This window comes from Panulirus ornatus, chromosome 1, assembly GCF_036320965.1.
Source record: "Panulirus ornatus isolate Po-2019 chromosome 1, ASM3632096v1, whole genome shotgun sequence".
Classification (NCBI taxonomy): Eukaryota; Metazoa; Arthropoda; class Malacostraca; order Decapoda; family Palinuridae; genus Panulirus; species Panulirus ornatus.
The window spans coordinates 14,255,878-14,279,979 of record NC_092224.1 but is presented as its reverse complement, the minus strand read 5'-3'; the positions used below and the strand labels follow the sequence as shown (position 1 = coordinate 14,279,979).

General features: G+C 39.3%; 1 protein-coding gene across 1 annotated transcript in view; it reads left to right on the top strand.

Annotated features, from left to right (window-relative positions):
* Taf1 (TATA-box binding protein associated factor 1) overlaps positions 1 to 24,102 on the top strand; it is a 323,621-nt gene that overhangs the window by 237,201 nt on the left and 62,318 nt on the right. Inside the window, exons 25-28 of the mRNA XM_071676313.1 lie at positions 171 to 413; positions 5,201 to 5,345; positions 13,323 to 13,453; positions 17,396 to 17,558. Of these exons, the coding sequence (XP_071532414.1) occupies positions 171 to 413; positions 5,201 to 5,345; positions 13,323 to 13,453; positions 17,396 to 17,558 (682 nt within the window). The remainder of the gene's footprint in view (positions 1 to 170; positions 414 to 5,200; positions 5,346 to 13,322; positions 13,454 to 17,395; positions 17,559 to 24,102) is intronic.

Below are 24,102 nucleotides of genomic sequence, written 5' to 3'. Positions count from 1 at the left end.
ATTTCCCTTGTAAGTTTGTGAATGCTTTAAATGTTGTTTTTCATAGGTTAATGACATTTGATATAGAATTTGTTTACACATGAAGCATCATATTGAACTTCAGCAGTTGCAGGAAAAAGTATGTATATCATATATATTGTAACTTTAGTATATAATTTATTCTATTACAGCATGCAGAAGAGCTGAAACGACGATCGTTGGTACTGAAAGTACCTAAAGATCAGGTCAAAAATGCCAAACGAAGACGAGCTGGCACAGTAGTTCACTGTGACTACTTAAAGCGAAAGGAACGATCTGTTAATCGACGACGAATAGATCCTGTAATAACACTCTCTACCATTTTTGAGGAGATTTTGAATGACATGAGAGAAATGACAGATGCTCAGCCATTCCTTTTCCCTGTTAATGTTAAGGTTGGTATTATAGAAATTTTGTTGAATGGTAGATATATTAGAAGACTGCATCTTCACCTTTCATTAATTATTCCTTAATGTAAAGGATTTTATGTTTTTAAGTCGAACTACAAACTTGGGAAACTTGCTTAAAACAACCATCAAGGTTGAAGATTACAGGGACAATCCATAAAGATATAGTTTAGGTCATCACTGGAACTACAAATGGCTGAGATTTAGTAGGGATCAGTTCAAAGATTCTCTATGAACAGAACTATGCTAAGAACATTTACTTAAATGCACAAAAAGCCCCATTTTGTTTAAAAGTGTTTTCCTGAAGAATATGTATAGTCAGTCTACACAAAGCAAATCTAGTCATGACTGGGAAAAATTGTGATGCATACTTGACATCCTTTAAAGCTTTTTAATTTTCTCCCCTACCATAGAAAATATACACTTTGTTTTTGGTTATCTGGATCATTTGTATGTTGGATGGGGAGCTAGGGGAGGTTGACATGGGGGAAGGGGTCACCTTGGGAAGAGGAGAAGAGGTTTGGTGTCACCTGATGATTAGTAGGGCTGCATAGTAGATAGTCTGTTATTTAATTATGTAGTTTTTAATTACCCAAGGACTAATTTTCTTTGAAAGAGTTTAGCATAACCTTCTTTCCAGAAGCACCCTGCTGCCTACGACTAGGCTACTTATTAGCAGGGGAATGTAAAATCCTTTAGAGTGAAATTTTTTTTTAAAAGACACTTCTAGTGATATAGTCCCACCAAAGGTGACTTTTCACTCATTTAATCTCGAGCAGGCTGAGTTCAGAAACATAAACAGTATATTATACTTAAATAAGCATACAGAGGTCCTAAGCCTGCCATGATTTTATCAGCCACAAAATTTGAGTGTACATGCTTAGAATAATGTATACCATTTAGCAATAATACCATTAAGTGTTGAATATCCACATTTATCCATTGCATTTTCAACATTTTTTCCTTGTATTGGGCAATGTTACATGGCTGCAGGCTGCTTGTAGCACAGCCTGGAAGACCCCAATTGTTAGTGAGAGGCAGGAGTGCTATAATAAGATTGCATTACTTGGGTGAGTGTTGAGGTAGTCTTTTGTGCATTCAACATGTTTGGCTGCTTTGCGGGAGTTGTGCTACTATATTATTACTGTATAGTTTTGTTCATCATTCTTATGTACAGTACTCTATTAGAATAAGCATTTGTTTTTTTGAATAAGGAAATCTCAATTTTTAACCTTGAAGTATTCATTAAAGGATATAGGTTATGTCTGTTTAGCATCTCTACTCCTAACAACCCATTTCCCTTAGGCCTTGTACCGTGCAAGCCATAGTTTTGCCAAGCATAGGATGTTTCATTTACATTACCCCCATGATTGCAAGGAACTTCTGTACTCATTCATATAAACAGACACTACTCTTTCCTACACACACAAGCACACTCACACACATGCATAGAAATGAGTCTTAGGGTGGGTGAGGGGAGTTAAGGTTCAAGGAGCACTGAAGAATATCTTGAAAGGTATCATTATCTGGGAGGGCAAAAATGGGTATGTTTGAAGGTTATTAGTCCCAATATAGGGGGGGAAAGAATACTTCCCACGTATTCCCGTGTATTGTAGAAGGCAGCTAAAGGGGCAGGAGCAGGGGGCTTGAAACCCCTCCACCCATGTATTTAGATTTCTAAAAGTGGAAACAGAAGGAGTCAAGCAGGGAGTGCTTATCCTCCTTGAAGGCTCATATTGGAGTGTCTGAATGTGTGTGGATGTAACCAAGATGAGAAGAAAGGAGAGATAGGTAGTATGTTTTAGGAAAGGAACTCAGATGTCTTGACTCTGAGTGAAATGAAACTCAAAGGTAAAGGGGAAGAGGTGTTTGGGAATGTGTTGGGAGTAAAGTCCGAGGTTGGTGAGAGGACAAGAGCAAAGGAATGAGTAGCACTTCTCCTGTAGCAGGAGTTGTGGGAGCATGTGATAGAGTGTAAGAAAGTAAATTCTAGATTGATAAGGGTAAAACTGAAAGTGGATGGAGAGGGATGGGTGATTATTGGTGTCTATGCATCTGGTCATGAGAGGAAAGATCATGAGAGGCAAGTGTTTGGGAGTAGCTGAGTGAGTGCGTTAGCAGCTTTGATGCACGAGACTGGGTTATACTGATGGGTGATTTGAATGCGGAGGTAAGCATGGCATTTGGGGGTGTAATTGCTGTACATGGGGTGTTCAGTGTTGTGAATGGAAATGGTGAGGAGCTTGTGGATTTGTGTGCTGAAAAAGGACTGGTGATTGGGAATACCTGGTTTAAAAAGAGATATATACATAAGTATACATATGCGAGTAGGAGAGATGGTCAAAGGGCGTCATTGTATTATGTGTTAGTTGACAGGCGTGTAAAAGAGAGACTTTTGGATATAAATGTTCTGAGAGGGGTAGCTGGAGGGATGTCTGATCACAATCTTGTGGAGGCAAAGGTGAAGATTTGTAGAGGTTTTCAGATAAGAAGAGAGAATGTTGGGGAGAAGAGAGTAGTGAGAGTAAGTGAGCTTGGAAAAGAGACTTGTGTAAGGAAGTACCAGGATAGATTGAGTGTAGAATGGCAAAAGGCGAGAGCAAATGACATGAGGAGAGTGGGGGAGGAATGGGATATATTTAGGGAAGCAGTGATAACTAACACAAAAGATGCATGTGGCATGTGAAAGGTGGGAGGTGGGAAGATTAAAAAGGGTAGTGAGTGTTGGGATGAAGAAGTAAGATTGTTTGTGAAAGAAAATAGAGAGGCGTTTGGATGATTTTTGCCGGGAAGTAGTGCAAATGACTGGGAGATGTATAAAAGAAAGTGGCGGGAGGTCAAGATAAAGGTGCAAGAGGTGAAAAAGAGGGCAAGTGAGAGTTGGGGTGAGAGATTATCATTAAATTTTAGGGAGAATAGAAATATGTTTTGGAAAGAGGTAAATTATGTGTGTAAGACAAGAGGACAAATGGGAACGTCTGTGAAGGAGGCAAATGGGGAGGTAATAACAAGTTGTGATGGAGTGAGAAGGATCTGGAGTGAGTATTTTGAAGGTTTGTTGAATATGTTTGGTGATGGAGTGGCAGATATAGGGTGTTTTGGCTGGGATGGTGTGCGAAGTGAGAGGGTCAGGGAGAATGGTTTAGTGAACAGAGAAGAGGTAGTGAAAGCTTTGTGGGAGATGAAAGCCGGCAAAGTGGCAGGTTCTGATAGAATTGCAGTGGAATCTATTAGAAAAGGGGGTGGGGTGACTGTGTTGTTGATTTGTTGGTAAGGATATTCATTGTATGTATGTATCATGGTGAAGTGCCTGAGGATTGGCGGAATGCATGCATAGTGCCATTATACAAAGGCAAAGGGGATAAAGGTGAGTGTTCAAATTACAGAGGCATAAGTTTGTTGAGTATTCATGGGAAATTATATGGGAGGGTATGGACTGAGAGGGTGAAGGCATGTACAGAGCATCAGATTGGGGAAGAGCAATGTGGTTTCAGAAGTGGTAGAGTGTGTGTGGATAAGGTATTTGCTTTGAAGAATGTATGTGAAAAATACTTAGAAATACAAATGGATTTTTATGTAGCATTTATGGAACTGGAGAAGGCATATGATAGGAGAGATATTTTGTGGAAGGTTGTAAGTGTATATGGTGTGGGAGGTAAGTTGCCAGAAGCAGTGAAAAGTTTTTACCAAGAAAGGAAAAAGTTGAGAGTAAATATGAATAAGAATAAGGTTATTAGGTTCAGTAGGGTTGAGGGGCAAGTTAATTGGGAGCTAAGTTTGAAGTTTGAATGGAGGAAGTGTAGTGTTTTAGATATCTGGGAGTGGATTTAGCAGTGGATAGAACCATGGAAGCAGAAGTGAGTCACAGGGTGGGGGAGGGGGCCAAAGTTCTGGGAGCAATGAAGAACATTTGGAAGGAGAGAATGTTATCTTGGGTATGTATGGGTACGTTTGAAGGAATAATGGTTCCAACAATGTTATATGGTTGCGAGGCATGGGCTATGGATAGGATTGTGTGGAGGAAGGTGGATGGGTTGGAAATGAAATGTTTGAGGACACTATGTGATGCGAGGTGGTGTGATTGAGTATGTAATGAAAGAGTAAGAGGGATGTGTGGTAATAAAAAGAGTGTGGTTGAGAGAGCAGAAAAGTGTGTGTTGAAATGGCTAGGACACATGGAGAGAGTGAGTGAGGAAAGATTGACAAAGAGGATATATGTGTCAGAGGTGGCGGGAAGAAGGAGACGGAGGAGACCAAATTGGAGGGTGGAATGATGGTGTGGAAAAGCTTTTGAGTGATTGGGGCCTGAACATACAGGAGGGTGAAAGGCATGCAAGGCATAGAGTGTATTGGAACGATGTGGTATACCAGGACCTGGTTGGGGATAGGAGGTTGTGGTTTCAGTGCAATATGCACAACAGTGAGAGAATGGATGAGAGCAAATGCAGCCTTTCTTTGCCTGTTTTTTGTGCTCCCTTGCTAATGTGGAAAACGTGAAACATGTATGAAAAAATATATTTATGTATGTATGTACATACATATATAGCATTGTTGGATTTCACCTGTATATGTTATGCTGTGGGTTGGGTGTTGTGTTCAGCTAGGTTGTATCATTGAAGTGCACTCTTGATGATAAGCTTCTCACTTTAAAGAATATAATCCTTTACCAGCTGCTGATTGTAGCATACCCTTGAAGTAGCAGGAACTCTTCAAAATAGATTATTCTTTTATTATGTGTATGTGAATTTAATGATTTCATTTACTTTTTTTCTCAGCAAGTACCTGATTACTATAATATTGTGAACCATCCAATGGACCTATCAACTATTCGCGACAATCTGCGCCAGAAGAAATATCAGAGCCGTGAAGAATTCCTGTCTGACATCTCGCAAATAGTAGAAAATTCAAGGCTCTATAATGGTAATTTTGAATTGACCCAGTTTTTGAATTGTTAATTATTTTTGGATTACACAGTAATTGAATGGATTTATTTTGACATCTTTTCTCAAATAGCACAGCAATTAATCACACTGTTGAAAAGTCTTTAGACGTTATTAAGTAATTCACTTGCATATTTGTCAGCTAAATGGTCTTCATTTCTCTAATGGTATGTTTTTTGTGTATGGAATGAGCTAATGTTTCATTTTTTGTGAATCTACCTACACATCAGTAGATGTATACATGTATGTGTTTTCATTTTCATTGGAAGAGCAGAATTCATGTTCCAGATTGTCCAGGATTTTGAAACAACATGCACAGGTGTTTATGTTCTCAGCCTTGTTAAATATTTACCATATTTTAATTGAAGAATAATATGTGAGCAAATCAGATTTCTTGTAATTCAGTCTCTGAAAGACAGTCTAGTTGTGTCAGTTATGTAAAAGTATGACGATTTGATTATTATGTTGTGAAAAATTCAAAAGTAATCTATGAATTTATCAATGGTAAGTTTCCACATTGAAGAACATTTTCTAACTTTTTTTTTTTAGTTTCTTGGCATGAATTCTGTTACACTGTCATTCCATCTTTGGTGCAGTGACATGTCATTATCATTTGACTGATTTAGAAATATGAAGGATGTAATTGGGGCACTCCCTTACCTTCTCCCCTCCATATGGGCAAATATGTATCCCTCAGCCTCTCATAATAGATTGGTTTTCTTAATGTAGGTATCATGCCTGTGGGATGAGAAAGGTAGGAGGTGGGCAGACAAGAATGGGTAGTGAGTGATGGAATGAAGAGGTGAAGTTGTTAGTGAAAGAGGAAAGAGAGGCATTTGGGCGATATTTACAAGGAAGGAGTGTAAATGACTGGGAGATGCACAAAAGAATGTGGCAGGAGGTCAAGGGGAAGGTGCATGGGTTGAAAAAGAGAGCATGTACATATTCATACTTGCTTGCCTTCATCCATTCCTGGCGCTACCCTGCCCCACAGGAAACAGCATAACTACCCCTGCTTCAGCAAGGCAGTGCCAGGAAAACTGACAAAAAAAGGCCACATTCGTTCACACTCAGTCTCTAACTGTCATGTGTAATGCACCGAAACCACAGCTCCCTTTCCACATCCAGGCCCCACAGACCTTTCCATAGTTTACCCCAGACCTTTCATATCCCTGGCTTAGTCCACTGACAGCATGTCAACCCCTGTATACCACATCGTTCGAATTCACTCTATTCCTTGCATGCCTCTCACCCTCCTGTATGTTCAGGCCCCAATTACTCAAAATCTTTTTTTACTCCATCCTTCCACCTCCAATTTGGTCTCCTGCCTCTCCCTGTTCCTTCCATCTCTGACACATATATCCTTTTGTCAATCTTTCCTTACTCATTCACTCCATATTTCCAATCATTTCAACATGCCCTCTTCTGCACTGTCACCCTGCACTTTTTTTTATTACCTCACATCTCTCTTACCCTTTCATTACTTGCTCGATCAAACCACCTCACACCACATATTGTCCTTAAACATTTCATTTCCAACACATCCACCCTCCTCCTTACAACTCTTATAATATTGTTGGAACTACTGATCCTTCAAACATACCCATTTTTGCTCTCTGAGATAATGATTTCTCCTTCCACACCTTCTTCATTGCTCTCAGAACCTTCTCCCCCTCCCCCACCCTGTGATTCACTTCTGCTTCCATGGTTCCATTTGCTCCCAAGTGTACTCCAGTTATCTAAAACACTTCACTTCCTCCGACCTTTCTCCATTCAAACTTTACATCCTCCCTAACTTGTCCCTCAAGCCTGCTGAATGTAACAACCTTACTTTTATTCACATTTACCCTCAACTTTCTCCTTTCACACACTTTTTCAAACTCAGTCTCAAACTTCTGAAGTTTCTCACTCGAATCAGCCACCACTGCTGTATCATCAGCAAACAACAATGACTCACTTCTCATGCCTTCTCATTCCAACAGACTGCTTACTCATCCCTCTCTCCAAAACTCTTGCATCTACCTCCCTCATCACCCCATCCATAAACAAATTGAATAACCATGGAGACATTACACACCCCTGCCACAGACTGACCTTCACTAGGAACCAGTCACTCTCCTCTTTTCCTACACATACACATGTCCTGTGTCCCTGATAAAAACTTTTTACTCCTTTTAACAACTTACCTCCTACTCCGTATACTTTTAAGACCTTCCACATAGCATCTCTATCAACCCTATCATATACCTTCTCCAGATCCATAAGTTCTACATACAAATCCATCTGTTTTTCGAAGTATTTCTCACACACATTCTTCAAAGCAAACACCTGATCCACACATCCTTAACTACTTCTGAAACCACTCTGCTCCTCCCCAGTCTAATGCTCTGTGCATGTTTTCACACTCTCAACCAATACCCTCCCCTACAATTTTCCAGGGATACTCAACAAACTTATACCTCTGTAGTTTGAACACTTTCCTTTATCCCCTTTGCCTTTGTACAGTGGCTTTATACATGCATTCTGCCAATCCTTGGGCACTTGACCATGATCCATACATATGATGAATATCCTTACCATCCAATCAACAACACAGTTACTCCATTTCTTGATAGATTCCACTGCAATACCATCCAAACCTGCTGCCTTGCCATATTTCATCTTCTGCAAGGCTTTCACCACCTCTCTCTCTTAATCAAACCATTCTCCCTAACTCTCTCACTTTGCATACCTTTCCAACCAAAACACCCACCACTCTATCAAACACATTCAGCAACAACTGACTCACTTCCCAAGCTCTCTCATTCACAATAGACTGCATACTTGCCCCTCTCTTCAAAACTCTTGCATTCACCTCCCTAACAACCCCATCCATAAACAAATTAAACAATCATGGAGACATCACACACCCCTGCCGCAAACTGACATTCACTGAGAGCCAATCACTTTCCTCTATTTCTACTCGTACACATGCCTTACATCCTCGATAAAAACTTTTCACTGCTTCTAACAACTTGCCTCCCACACCATATATTCTTAATACCTTCCACAGAGCATCTCTATCAACTCTATCATATGCCTTCTCCAGATCCATAAATGCTACATACAAATCCATTTGTTTTTCTAAGTATTTCTCACATACATTCTTCAAAAGCAAACACCTGATCCACACATCCTCCACCACTTCTGAAACCACACTGCTCTTCCCCAATCTGATGCTCTTTACATGCTTTCACCCTCTCAGTCAATACCCTCCCATATAATTTCCCAGGAATACTCAACAAACTTATACCTCTGTTATTTGAGCACTCACCTTTATCCCCTTGCCTTTGTACTATGACACTATGCAAGCATTCTGCCAATCCTCAGGCACCTCACCATGAGTCATACATACATTAAATAACCTTACCAACCAATCAACAACACAGTCACCCCCTTTTTTAATAAATTCCCCTGCAATACTATCCAAACCCGCTGCCTTGCTGGCTTTCATCATTCGCAAAGCTTTTATTACCTCTTCTCTTTTTACCAAATCATTCTCCCTAATCCTCTCACCTCGCACACCACCTCGACCAAAACATCCTATATCTGCCACTCTGTTATCTACCACATTCAACAAACCTTCAAAATACTCACTCCATCTCCTTCTCACATCACCATTACTTACTATTACCTTCCCATTAGCCCCCTTCACTGATGTTCCCATTTGTTCTGTTCTCTTGTCTTACGCACTTTATTTACCTCCTTTCAAAACATCTTTTTATTCTCTCTAAAATTTAATGATACTCCCTCACCCCAACTCTCATTTGCCCTCTTTTTCACCTCTTGCACCTTTCTCTTGACCTCCTGCCTCTTTCTCTTATACATCTCCCAGTCATTTGCACTATTTCCCTGCAAAAATCATCCAAATGCCTCTCTCTTCTCTTTCACTAATAATCATACTTCCTCATCCCACCACTCACTACCCTTTCTAATCTGCCCACTGCCCATGCTTCTCATGCCACAAGCATCTTTTGCACAAGCCATCACTGCTTCCCTAAATACATCCCATTCCTCCCCCACTCCCCTTACGTCCTTTGTTTTCACCTTTTTCCATTCTGTACTCAGTCTCTCTTGGTACTTCCTCACACAAGTCTCCTTCCCAAGCTCACTTACTCTCACCACTCTCTTCACCCCAACATTCTCTCTTCTTTTCTGAAAACCTCTGCAAATCTTCACCTTCGCTTCCACAAGATAATGATCAGACATCCCTACAGATGTACCTCTCAGCACATTACCATCCAAAAGTCTCTCTTGCATACTTATCAATTAACTCATAATCCAGTAATGCTCTCTGGCCATCTCCACTACTTACATACGTATACTTATGTATATCTCACTTTTTAAACCAGGTATTCCCAATCACCAGTCCTTTTTCAGCGCATGTTTATATATATATATATTTTATATTTATTTATTATACTTTGTTGCTGTCTCCTGCATTTGCGAGGTAGTGCAAAGAAACAGACGAAAGAATGGCCCAATCCACCCACTTACACATGTATATGCATACACGTCCACACACGCACATATACATACCTATACATCTCACCGTATACATATATATACACACACAGACATATAAATATATACACATGTACATAATTCATACTGTCTGCCCTTATTCATTCCTGTCGCCACCTCGCCACACATGAAATGACAACCCCCTCCCCCGCATGTGCGTGAGGTAGCACTAGAAAAAAGACAATAAAGGCCACATTCGTTCACAATCAGTCTCTAGCTGTCATGTATAATGCACCGAAACCACAGCTCCCTTTTCACATCCAGGCCCCACAAAACTTTCCATGGTTAACCCCAGATGCTTCACATGTCCTGGTTCAATCCATTGCCAGCACGTCGACCCTGGTATACCACATTGTTCCAATTCACTATTCCTTGCACACCTTTCACCCTCCTGCGTGTTCAGGCCCCGATCACTCAAAATCTTTTTCACTCCATCTTTCCACCTCCAATTTGGTCTCCCACTTCTCCTCGTTCCCTCCACCCCTGACACATATAACCTCTTGGTCAATCTTTTCTCACTCATTCTCTCCAAGTGACCAAACCCTTTCAAACACCCTCTTCTGCTTTCTCAACCACACTCTTTCTATTACCAGATGTCTCTCTTACCCTTTTATTACTGTTCCTTCTTTTGCAAAAATAAAAACTAGAGGGGAAGTTTTCCAGCCTCCAACTCCCACCCCCTGAAGCAGAGGGTAGTGATGCTGTTTCCTGTGTCGAAGGGTGTCACCAGGAATGTATGGAGGCAAGCAAGCATGAACATGCACATGTGTATATATGCATATGTCTGTGTATGTGCTGATCAAGTATAATAGAACATATTATGAATAATTTATATGTATATGCCTGCTTATTTGTATGTATTTGCATATATGTTGCTATGCATATGCATGCATATGAATGTGTATGGATGTTTATGTATACATATTTTCCCTCCAATTTTTAGTTTTGCAAAAGAATAGGGGAGAAAGAATACTTCCTACATATTCCGTGTGTTGTAGAAGGAGACTAAAAGGGGAGGGAGCAGGGGGCTAAAAATCCTCCTCTTCTGTTTTAATTTTTCAAAAGAAGGAACAGAGAAGGGGGCCAAGTGAGGATATTACCTTTAAGGCTCAGTCCTGTGTTCTTAATGCTACCTCACTGATGTGGGAAATGGTGAATATGTATGAAAGAAAGAAAGAAATATATAGGGTAGGGGAGAAAGAATTCTACCTCTGTATTCCCTGCATGTCATATAAGGGAGGTAAAATGGTAGTTGAGGGTACGGTTGGGGGCATTGGTTCTTTAGTATCATGAATGGAAATAGTGAACAGATTGTAGAGTTGTGTGCTGAAAAAGGACTGGTGATTGGGAGTACCTGGTTTAAAAAGAGGAACATAATTAAGTATATGTATGTGAGTAGGAGAGGTGGTCAGCAGGCATTATTGGAATACATTTTAATTGATAGGCATGTAAAAGACACTTATAGATGTAAATGTGCTTATAGGGGCAGCTAGTGGGATGTCTAATCAGTATCTTGTGGAGTTGAGGGTGAATATTTGTAGAGGCTTTTGAAAAAGAGGAAAGAATGTTGATGAAAAGAGAGTGGTGACAGTAAAGTGAGCCTGGAGAAGAGGTGCATTTGGAGAAATACCTCGAGATATTGAGTGTAGAATGGCTAAAGATAAATGAAGCTGAGGAAGTGGATTAGGAATAGGAGGTATTTATTGAAGCAGTGCTGGCACGTGTAAGAGTCGCATGTGACATGCTAAAGGTGGAAGGTGGCAGATTAGAAAGGATAGGGAGTGATGAGATGAAGAAGAATAGTTGCTAGTAAAAGAGAAAAGAGAGGTGTTTAGGTGGTACTTACAGTGATGGAGTGCATATAATTGGGGGATGTATAAAAGAAAGCAGTAGGAGGTCAAGAGGAGAGTTCAAGCGTTAGAAATAGGGCAAATGAGAGTTGGAGTGAGTATCTGTAAACTGTAAGGAGAATAAAGTGCTTTGGAAGGAGGTAAATAATTTGCAAAAGACAAGAAAACAAATGGGAACTTTGGTGAAGGGGCAAAAGGGGAAGTGATGACAACTAATCATGGAGTCAGGATGAGATGGAGAGTGGTAGAAGTAGGGTGTTTGGTTTGGGGTGGAGAGAGTCATGGAGGGTGATTTGGTGAAGAAAGAAGAGATAATGAAAGCCTTGCATAAGATGAAATGTGACAAGGTGCTTGTGGTGGATAGTATTGGAGTTGAATTTATTAAGAAAGGGGGTGACTGTGTTGTTGATTGGTTGGTGAAGATTTTCACTATGTATGGATCATGGTGAGGTTCCTGATGATTGGGGGAATGCATGCTTAGTGCCATTATATAGAGGCAAGGGGGAAAGAAAAGTGTTCAGACTCTGGAGGTATGAGTACTTATGGGAGTGTATTGATTGAGAGGGTGAAGCCATGTTTAGAACATCAGACTGTGGAGGAGCAGTGTGGTTCAGAAGTTGTAGATTTGTGGTTCAGGTGTTTGCTCAAGAAAGTGCGAGAAATACTTAGAAAAACATTTGAATTTGTATGTGGCATTTACAGATCTGGAGAAAGCACAGGGTCAATAGAGATGCTTTGTAGAAGGTGTTAAGAATAAATGGTGTGGGAGGAAAGCTGCTCAAAGCAGTAAGAAGTTTTTATCAAGGGTGTAAGGCATGTGTACAAACAGGAAAGAGGAGAGTGAATGGCTCCAATTGAAGGTTGGTCTACAGTAGGTACAGGTGTGTGATGTCATCATGGTTGTTCAGTTTTTTATGGATAGGGTAGTGAGGGTTGGATGAATTGCTGGGTTGATTGTGGATCAACTGCCACAACCAGGATTTGAACCTATGTGCTCAAACCTGGGCAGTGTCATGGTCAGGAATGCTAATCACCACTTTACTATGGCATGTATTGATTATTGGAAATTTCTCGTTTTTTATGTTTAGATAAACAATGGAGGTATCAGTCTCTCAATACAGTTTCTTTTTATAAAGTTTGCTAGTACTGGCAGTATATTGGAAATCCTGATTTCTAAAATCCATAAACTTTTAAATTCTGTGATTCAGCACATTTTAAATTACTGTCAACTTGGAATATGCTTCATGTAAGTAACCTTAATGATTATTTATTAAATTTTTTGTATGGTACATATTAACATTTATAATGAACACGAAGCATTAAAAAACTGAATTAGGCATACAAAACACTCCTAAGGCTATGATATGATCAGACCACAGTCAGTGGCCCTTCGATATTACAATATTTCAGAAAATTAATAAAAATTCAAGAATTGCACATTGCTTGATCTCAAGCATTATAGATTTTCAGTATTCTACATATATTAGTGTAATGTTTAAGATAAAGTTCTTTCTTCTGAGATTTTTTTTGTTATCTTCCCAAAGGTGTCAAGAGCACTCTCACAGTAACTGCACAGAAGATGCTTGAGTTATGCATTGACCGTTTTGCTGAGAAGGAGGAACGACTTATGAGGTTGGAGAAGGCCATTAATCCCCTACTAGATGATGATGACCAGGTCTGGAATATTTGTTGTTTTTACTTTAATGATGAATCTTGGGAAGTAGACTGGGTGGCTCATTTAAGATTTTTCCCAAACACTTTATCTTGTAATCATGGCAAATATGTATGAGAAAATTATCCATTTATCTATTTATGTTTTTATGTATTACCCACAGAAAAAAATCTGCTGATCTACAGTAAAGAAAATAGTGAGTCATTAGACCCACAGAACATGCTAGAGGGTTCTGAATTTTGGTTTAGTTATCAGATGAATTAAGTCATAACTTGCTCTGCTGGGAATGATATGTGAAGAGAATGAAGGTTTTAAGAGCAAGTAAGTACAAGGGACAGCCATAAATTAGGAAGCATGAAAGGAAAATAGGAACTAAAGAAGAACTTTGTGTGTTGTTATTAGTTAAGTGAAATAATTGCTGTATGCTGGTATTAAGGAATAAGAACATGACAGAAATGTCAAGGTACATCTGTAAGTTTTTGTCAGGGGGAAATGTAAAAGTATGAAAATGTAAAAGATTGAGAGAAGTAGACACAAAAAGAAACATGGGAAAATATAGAAATGAAAAAAAAAATTGTTATCCTAAATATGTTTGGTCCTGAAAGGAAATACCTTAAATTCCCTTTTGCATGATTTCTGTTCAGGATTACATGATCCTAAAGATAAAAGATATATCAAATCCAGGACTTAGCACTGACTTGATGTGGATGTTCTACATAACTGTAAGTAGGAATGGAGGTAGCAATGAAGAGATGCTTAACTCAGTCTCTTAACACTAACTCACTGTTTTCTTTACTGTAAATAGTTTTTTTTTCTGTGAGTAATAAATGAACTAATGAATAGATTAATGGATGATTTTTTTCATACACATTTGCTGTTTCCAGCTTTAATGAGGTAGCGTCAAGAACATATGACTGAACTTTAGAAGGAAAAATCCTCACTTGGCCCCCTTCTCTGTTTCCACCCTTGGAAAAGTATAACAGGAGGGGAGGATTTTCAGCCCCCTCACCCCAACCCCTTTAGTTGCCTTATATGACACACAGGGAATACATGGGAAGGATTCTTTTTCCTCTCTCCTCAGGGTTAGAAAAATTAATTGATAAAAAATCATGAATAGTTTATTGAATTAAGGCAGTCACTTTTTCTGAAAACACAGCTGAGAAATTGCAGACCTGGGCAGGGGAGGGGGGTTATGATAGTGACTAGGTAATCACAAAAGAGCTTAAAGTCAAGGTGGGGCAGGATACTTCCACACTTTGGATAGACACATGAGTGATGTATATCTACATTGTACAGGAAGTTGCATTTAGTGATGATTAGTAGAACATTGTGATGAAAAGTTACATGTTGGTTCAGTTGCAATAATAGTATGGTAACAAATTATGTATTTAATGGTGGACAGTAACTGATGAATAGTTTCATGATGGTTGAGTTACAGTAATGTAGTAATTGACTTACACATAATAGGTGCTTTGCTGTGCACCTATTCATGGATTGTTTTTAAAATTTACAACAGTAGGTATGGGACTATTCTTTTAGCTGTCTGTATTAGCATTGGTTGGTACAAAGTGATTATGGTGATGGATGTTGGTTAGTGGAGGGTGGGAGGAGGTCTCGGTGACAAGGGTAACATTGTGAAGACCGGGCTGGTGCTCATATCTGTCTGTGTCACGATGTTTACAGTGGGTGACCACAGAGAAGATTTACACTGAGTTGCTGGTTCACTAGTTCACTGGTTAGAGGATCCCAGTAAATATTAGTGCCATAATGTTTTTACCAGGCCACCACAACTGTGACATTAAATCGCAGTCCCATTGAGAAACTTTGTGCCACTGGTTCACTAGTTCACTGGTAAAGTTATCTAATATATATATTTGTCATTTGCAGTTAAATTCATTGAAGGTTGACTGTCATGTGTGATTGTAGGTCCAATCAGGCATAATCCAAGTTGTTTTTTTTTGGGGGGGAGGGGTTGAGAGTTGACCTCAGGTGGCTCAAGAGATCCACTGACACTTGGCCGACCCCATTGAGAGTTGGTTGAGGTATATGTGTGTGTGTGTGTGTGTGTGTGTGTGTGTGTGTGTGTGTAATTCCCAATTTGTCCTGTATGAGGAGGTAGTTTTACACTCATGGGGCCCCATCCCTTAAACACTCTCTACTGTCATACAACATCTTAAATACATATGTATGTTTTTAGCATTAACATGTTCTCAGTCAATCTGTTCCATTCATCCGCCATTCATATTCTATAAAAGTATTTCTTTTCATCCTTATTTACAATTTTTTTACTTAATTTCATATTCTTTTCTTTGTTTGCCCTATCGCTACATTTCTCAAATAACTGTCAACTGTACATTTTGTTGATCCTTTTTGAAAACTTAAAGGTTGTGATCAAGTTACCCCTCACACTTCACTGTACCAAGGTAGGTAGCTTAGCTTGCTTCATTCTGGTACCATCTTTTTTGCCCCCCATCTGAACCTTCTCTGATGAGCCTGTTGTTCTTCATTAGGTGCTGTGACTAAACCTGAGAAATATATTCTAGTTTTGGCTTTATGTAGGCTATGAATAGCTTGCCTGATATATCTGTATCCATATACATGACAGCGGTTCTGATACTTGTATGCAGACAATTTGTCTCCTTAACTTTTTTATTAATAAGGGACCTAGGCAACATTTAAGGATGATGTTTACTCCTAGTTCCTTCTCATATAGAATCCTTCAGCTTATTTCCTGCTAGGTAATAATGCTATTGAGGCCACCTTGTCCCTTCCTCATTATTTTACATTTGCCCAGGTTGAATTTCATCAACACATTTCATGTGGAAGAGTGGTGTGAGGAGAGATTCAGACTTAGGAAATAGTGGAGGTCAAAATTATAAGTAGATACTTAAAAAGGTTAGAGCAATCATTCTTCATTAGATTAGGTTGTCTATTTATCTACATGTCTCATGCCTGTTCCAGCTGGAACTCCCTCAGAGGGGTGGCCACAGCAACAGTCTCCATAACTAAAGAACCCATGTGCCACTTCTTAGCTTTTAGTGCCTCACCTTCAACAGGCCACTGGCATAGGGCAAGTCTAGCAGGGTGTTTGCAGAGGCTCCTACCTAATGTTCCTATTGACTGCTACTGTTCAGTGCTCTTACCTACTCCTACTACCTACTTTTCTACCTGATGGTCCATGCTAAATGTTCCTAGCTACTACTTCTATCTACTTTTTCTACCAATTTGCCGAAAGGCAGGGCTAGTGGGTAGTGCTCACCACAGAAATATCTAGAGTTACGAAGAATGAGCTGCATAAGTTAAGTGTTGTCAGTGTTACATATGACAAGGAGGGATTGTATGTTTGTGGACAGATTGCCAGTAATCCACATGTTAGTGGGGCAGAAAGAAAAGACAGCTGCCTAGGTCAGAGTAGTGCAACTTGACAACCAATAAAAAGTTGGATTACTAAGCAGATATCTTTAACCTTCCCAATACCCAGGTGGGTAGTACTGGTAATTGTTCTCCCTGGTTCTTGGCTGCCTACCAACTAATGATAAATATTTCCAAGAAGTAAAATTTTTGCTGAAAAACAGGAACAAAAATGACAAACAAGCATGTCTTAGAGACTTGCCTTTGACTACTCATCGGATGTGACCCAGTGCAGTCTTGAAGGCAATAAAGTTGTCCTGAAGCAGAAAAGCCTTATTCTATGAAAAGTATTTTTGACTCAGAAGTATTTCACTTGTCTTTGGTTATTTTTTTCTTAAAGAACACCAGATGATAAGAATTAGGTAGGACAAAATTGACTTATAGCTCTGTATGAAGTTGCATAAGTGCTATAGATAAGAGAAGTAAATAAAAGAATGATAATTCAAGGTATCATTTAGAAAAATTTATTGCTTTAGCTGCTTCCCAATTTCCTGTTTGTGCTCTAAACCCAGATTATCTTTATGTTACCAACAGGTTGCCTTTGACTACATCCTGGACAATATTGTAAATCAAAAGCTGTTCTCTATGCAGGAGTCATGGCCTTTCATGAAACCTGTCAATAAGAAAAATGTCAAAGATTATTATGAAATAATTCAGCACCCAATGGATCTCTCTACAATAGCGAAAAAGGTTAAAAGTAAGTGTTGAATATTGTGATTAATAAATTTCTAGTGTAGCCTTAGTGGAATACTTTTTTACTATGTATTGCTAAACAGTATGATTTTTACTGATAGTAATCATTCTTTTGTTACTGTTGGTGTATGACTTTTGAGGGAAATTAAACATGAAAGAATACTTCAGCAGTTTAAATATAAGGATGATTATTCTATTTAACCTTATGTAATATGCCATATGTTGTTTGGTTCTTGTTAGTATCAAATTCAAACCTGTTTGGCATTTTGTTTCTTACTCCACAGTAATTGTGAATACCATTGTATATACATGTATAAACTTTTGCACATACACTCCCTCATCTCTCGTATCCACCACTTATTTAATGTCTCCTTCTTTATCCCTTCACTCTACATGTTTATACTTTGTGAAATATTTCCATATTTGATTCATATTTTCTTCATTCATGATTAACTCATTGGCACTTTGTCTGTACTTTAGATACTATAGTAGGGTACCATTTTTCTCCATTGCAATTTGTCTTGCAAGCATGAGATATATTCCATGGGAGTATACAGGTTAAGGCTCTGTCTGCCTTCATGTATGGAGAAGTGGCACCTGCCTTTGCTCACATTTTTCTCTTTGTTGGCACACCATCTGCCAATTGGCTCCTACCACTGGATTGACATCATCAAACCATCCCTGCACTGTCAAATGGGAGCTCACATTCTGTTAGATCCCATGTGCATTTGGACATGCGCTGTCATCAGCTGACATTCAAAGATCAATACTGTATTTCTTTTTTTTTTTTTTTTACTGATTATTTACTTTCAGGCATGGTTTAGTGAAATGAGAAGAGGTGGTGTAAGCTTTGCATAAGATGAAGTGACTGGAGTGGATGGGATTGCAGTTGAATATTAAAGAGAGGGGATGTCTGTGTTGTTAATTGTTTAGTTAGGATTTTCAGTGTGTGTATGGATCATGATGAAGTGCCTGAGCATTGATTGATTGCCTGTATAAAGCCATAATTTAAAGGCAAGCAGGGACAAAAGGGAATTATCAAATTTTAGAGGTATTTGTTGAGTTCATGGAAAGTTGTATGGGAGAGTGGTAATTGAGAGGGTTATGGCATAGACGGAATATCAGATTGGGGAGGAACAGTGTGGTTTCAACTGGTAGTGGATGTGTGGATTAGGTGTTTGCTTCAAAGAATTGTGAGAAATATGTAGAGAAATGTAAGGATTTGTATGTGGCATATATATATTGATCTGGAGAAAGCATATGATAGGATTGATAAAGATGCTTTATAGAAGGTTTTATGGATGTACAGTGTAGGATGAAATCTGTTAGAGGTGGTGAGGAGATTTTATCAAGAGATTATTGCATATGAGTGATTAGTAGGAGAGGAGGGTGAATGGTTCCATCAAAGGTGGGTCTGTGGCACATGTGTGTAATGTAATTATGGCATTTTAATCACTTTCTGGAGGGGATTGTGAAGGAGGTGAATGTGAGGCTTTTGGAGAGAGGGGCTAGTTTGTAGTCTGTCAGGAGTTTGGGGGGATGGCCAGAAGTTGAGTCAGTTGCTGTTTGCTGATGATACAGTGATGATGGCAGATTTGAGTGAGAAACTATCAAAGTTGATGTATGAGTTTGGGAGAGTGTTTGAAGGGAAAAGTTAAGAGTATATGTGAATAGAATCAAGGTTGTTACGTTTAGCTGAAGAGAGAAATAGGTTAGTTTTTGTATGTGTTTGAATGGAGAGAACCTGAAGGACATGAAGTATTTTAGATATCTAGTAGCAGACTTGGCAGCGATTGAAACCATGGGAACTGAAGTAAGCCATGGGATGGGTATGGAGACGAAGTTCCTGGGTGCATTGAGGAATGTATAGGAGACTTGATTGTGCTGTATGGACATGACGAAGAACAGAATAGGGTAAATGTGTAGGAATTAAAATGTTTGAGGAAAAAATATAGAGTGAGGAGTATGTATGAGAGAACTGTTGAGGATGTGCTGAAAGAAAATGGTTTGGATGTATAGAGAGGATGACTAGGAGGGTATATGTTTCAGAAGTGGAGGTGGCAAGGGAAGTAGGGAAACCAAAAAGGTGAAAATTTAGAGTGAAAGCTGCTTTGAGTTTTTGGGGCATGAATATGTCGGAGGGTGTAAGCCTTGGATGTATGGGATAGAGTGTATTGAATTAACGCGGTATGTATATATAAGGGTATATATGTAATGGGCTGAACCAGGGCATAGGAAGCAGTTAGGGGAAACTACAGAAGGGTCTGTGAATGGGGGATCTGTATTGAGTACTAATGTGGAAAGCAGAGAACAGGGACCTCTTGACTTACATGATAGTTACTTTCTTGAAAATAATTGCTTTAATCAAATAATGTAAGTAATGGAGGTTAGGCAGTTTCGGTATTGATAAGAGTGTACTGAATATTATAACACTGAAAAACTATCATATACAAGTACTAGGAAGTATGAAATAATGTAATATACATAATATTATATTATGTTGTAATTGATAGGTGTGTAAAAGAGACTTTTGGATGTGAATGTGCTGAGAGGGGCAACTGGTGGGATGTTTGAACACTACCTTATGGAGGTGAGGATGAAGATTTGTAGAGGTTTTCAAAACAGAGGAAACAATGTCGGCTGAGAAAGAGTGGTGAGAGTAATTGAGCTTGGAAAGGAGACTTGTGTGAAGAAGTACCTGGAGAGATTGAGTGTAGAATGGCAAAAGGTGAGAGCAAATGAAGTGAGGGGATTGGGGAAGGAATGGGATGCATTTAGAGAAGCATTGATGGCTTGTGCAAGAGATTAACATGGCATGCGAAAGGTGTGAGGTGGGCAGATTAGAAAAGGTAGTGACTAGTGGGATGAAAAAGTAAAGTTGTTAGTGAAAGAGGAAAGAGAGGCATTAGGGGGGTACTTACAAGGAAGGAGTGCAAATGATTAGATGTATAAGAGAAAGCAGCAGAAGGTCAAGAGGAAGGTGCAGGGGTTGAAAAAACAGGGCAAATGAGAGTTAGGATGTGAGAGTGTCATTAAACTTTTGGGAAAATGAAAAGGTGTTTTGGAAGGAGTTAAATAATGTGGGAAAGATAAAAGAACAAATGGGAATATTGGTGAAGGGGCAAAAGGGGAAGTGATGACAGGTAGTGATAGAGTAAGATGATGAAGTGAGTATTTTGAAGGATTGTTAAATGTGTTTAAGAAAAATAATATCTACTGTGAAGATATCATAAATGAGATGGCCTTGATTAAGTCTTTCATATACTCATGAGTTTTAGCTACAGTAAAGAAAATATATGACAGAGGTTTAGAGAACTTTTAACTGATGAACTGTTACGTAACATTCGCCATCAACTTAAAAGACATTATCAGTCAGTGTGGAGCATTTCAGGCCTTCCTTAAAGATTCTGATGCATTACGGAAGCCTTATGTTTGGAGCTCTCCCCTTTAGTGGATCATGACAAATATATGGCTGGTAACATTTGTTACCTCTTATTAGAGTGCCCTTCAGGAATCTCTTTCTTTAGGTTTTGATATTGATTTGATAGGCCCTATGTGGAATTTTTTTTCCTGTCCTTCTTTCTTCACTTTCGTCTAAGTGAAAGCTTTCAAAAGTCATAGACCTTTTACAGACTAATAGTTTTTCCGGCAGTTTAGCTCTTAAAGGTTCTGTTAAAACATTTCCTTATAGCTGTGAGCTCTGAAAAACAGATAATGAATTACATGTTATGTCCGAACACAAGATACTTCTTGCTTTTGATGGCAAGCTGTTGTGTGTCAAGATAAACCTTGTACACCAATTGTCTGGCAAAATGTTGAACCACTAAATTTAGTGGTATGTTTGTTTCATTATCATCCACTCTTGGATGATTTTGTCAGGAGAGTATCATACATACTTTCAAATTAGATCACCTAGAGATCATTTTGATTTTACTAGAGATTACCAAGGGAATCATTTATTTGTACACATTAGAACCTTGAAACCTCTTTCAGCAAGACATAATTCTTTCTTGATCAAGAGATTCCTCTTGGTGGCTCAACCTAGGCTTTACACTAGAGCAAATCGAAGATGACATCTACTTAAGCCTTCCTCAGAGGTATTTCAATGGAGAAAATCAAGAAAAGGAGCCTTTGGGTCTCTTCTATCACCTTTTTTGAATGGTGCTTTTAGATATGTTGGATCTTTCCAGCATAGCTCTGGGGATTCTTCTTCCTAGAGAGTAGGATTTTAGTGTGCTGTGAGCCACCATGAATGCATTTGTTTTCTGAATTTTATGTCTGATTGGAAAGCTTTTTCTCAAGCCCTTCTCCTTTGTATGGATATGCTTTCATTGCTTGTGGGTCTGGTTGCAGTGGATGGAAATGATGGGCTTGAAATTTGAAATACCTTTTCTCTTAAAGATGGTATCCCTTGAGCAGTTTTCCTCTTTTTCTTGCTTGGATGGTCTTTCCCTCCTTTTTTTGAAAAATTTTCTCCTTGCTTTTGTGACAAACTTAGTTTGTCACCATAATCTATGAATTGTCTAGGAACAAGTGGGTTGAAAGAAGTCACTTGTTGGTGGTGATCACTGATTGGCTGTTTAACAAGCAAAAGGCTTCTATGTTCCGAAGATTGACTGAAAAGAGTGAGTGAATAAAAGCTTTCTCAAAACTTATAATGGGAAGTGAGTCAGTTGTTGTTCACCAATGATACAGCTCTGGTGGCTGATTCGAGTGAGAAACTGCAGAAGTTGGTGACTGAGTTTGGAAAAGCGTGTGAAAGGAGAAAGTTGAGAGTAAATGTGAATGAGAGCAAGGTTATTAGGTTCCCTAGGGTTGAGGGACAAGTAAATTGGGACGTAAATTTGAATGGAGAAAAATTGGAGGAAGTGAAGGGTTTTAGAAATCTGTAAGTGGACTTAGTAGTGAAAGGAACTGTGGAAACAGAAGTGTCATGGGGTGGTGGAGGGGGTGAATGTTCTAGGAGTGATGAAGAATATGTGGAAGGAGGCACCTTGTCTCGAAGAGCAAAAATGGGCACATTTGAAGGAATAGTAATTCCAACAATATCATATGGTTGTGAGGCATAGGCTATAGATAGGGTTGTATGGAAGAGGGGAGATTTGTTGGAAATGAAATGTTTGAGGACAGTATGTGGTGTGAGGTGGTTTGATTGAGTAAGTGATGAAAGGGTAAGAGAGATGTGTGGAAATGATAATTGTTTGGTTGGTGTTGAAATGGTTTGGACATATGGAGAGAATGAGTGAGGATATATGTGTCAGAGGTGGAGGGAACAAGGAGAAGCAGGAGACCAAATTGGAGATGGAAGGATGGAGTGAAAAAGATCTTGAGCGATCTGGGCCTGAGCATACAGGAGGGTGAGATGCAGGCAAGGATTAGATTGAATTGGAATGATGTATACTGAGGTCAACTTGCTGTTAATGGACTGAACCAGGGCATGTGAAACATCTGAGGTAAATCATGGAAAGGTCTGTGGGGTCTGGATGTGGATAGGGAGCTGTGGTTTTGGTGCATTACACATGACAGCTAGAGACTGACTGTGAATGACTGGCCTTTTTGTCTGTTTTCCTGATGCTACCTTGCTAAAGCAGGGGGTAGGGATACTGTTTCTTGTGAGGCGGGATAGAGCCTAGAATGAATGAAGGCAAGCAAGTATGAATACGTACATGTGTATATATGTATATGTCTGTGTATATATATACACAGAGGTATATACAGAGGTATAAGTTTGTTGAGTATTCCTGGTAAATTATATGGGAGGGTATTGATTGAGAGGGTGAAGGCATGTACAGAGCATCAGATTGGGGAAGAGCAGTGTGGTTTCAGAAGTGGTAGAGGATGTGTGGATCAGGTGTTTGCTTTCAAGAATGTATGTGAGAAATACTTAGAAAAGCAAATGGATTTGTATGTAGCATTTATGGATCTGGAGAAGGCATATGATTGAGTTGATAGAGATGCTCTGTGGAAGGTATTAAGAATATATGGTGTGGGAGGCAAATTGTTAGAAGCAGTGAAAAGTTTTTATCGAGGATGTAAGGCATGTGTACGTGTAGGAAGAGAGGAAAGTGATTGGTTCTCAGTGAATGTAGGTTTGCGGCAGGGGTGTGTGATGTCTCCATGGTTGTTTAATTTGTTTATGGATGGGGTTGTTAGGGAGGTGAATGCAAGAGTTTTGGAAAGAGGGGCAAGTATGAAGTCTGTTGGGGATGAGAGAGCTTGGGAAGTGAGTCAGTTGTTGTTCGCTGATGATACAGCGCTGGTGGCTGATTCATGTGAGAAACTGCAGAAGCTGGTGACTGAGTTTGGTAAAGTGTGTGAAAGAAGAAAGTTAAGAGTAAATGTGAATAAGAGCAAGGTTATTAGGTACAGTAGGGTTGAGGGTCAAGTGAATTGGGAGGTAAGTTTGAATGGAGAAAAACTGGAGGAAGTAAAGTGTTTCGGATATCTGGGAGTGGATCTGGCAGTGGATGGAACCATGGAAGTGCAAGTGGATCATAGGGTGGGGGAGGGGGCGAAAATTCTGGGAGCCTTGAAGAATGTGTGGAAGT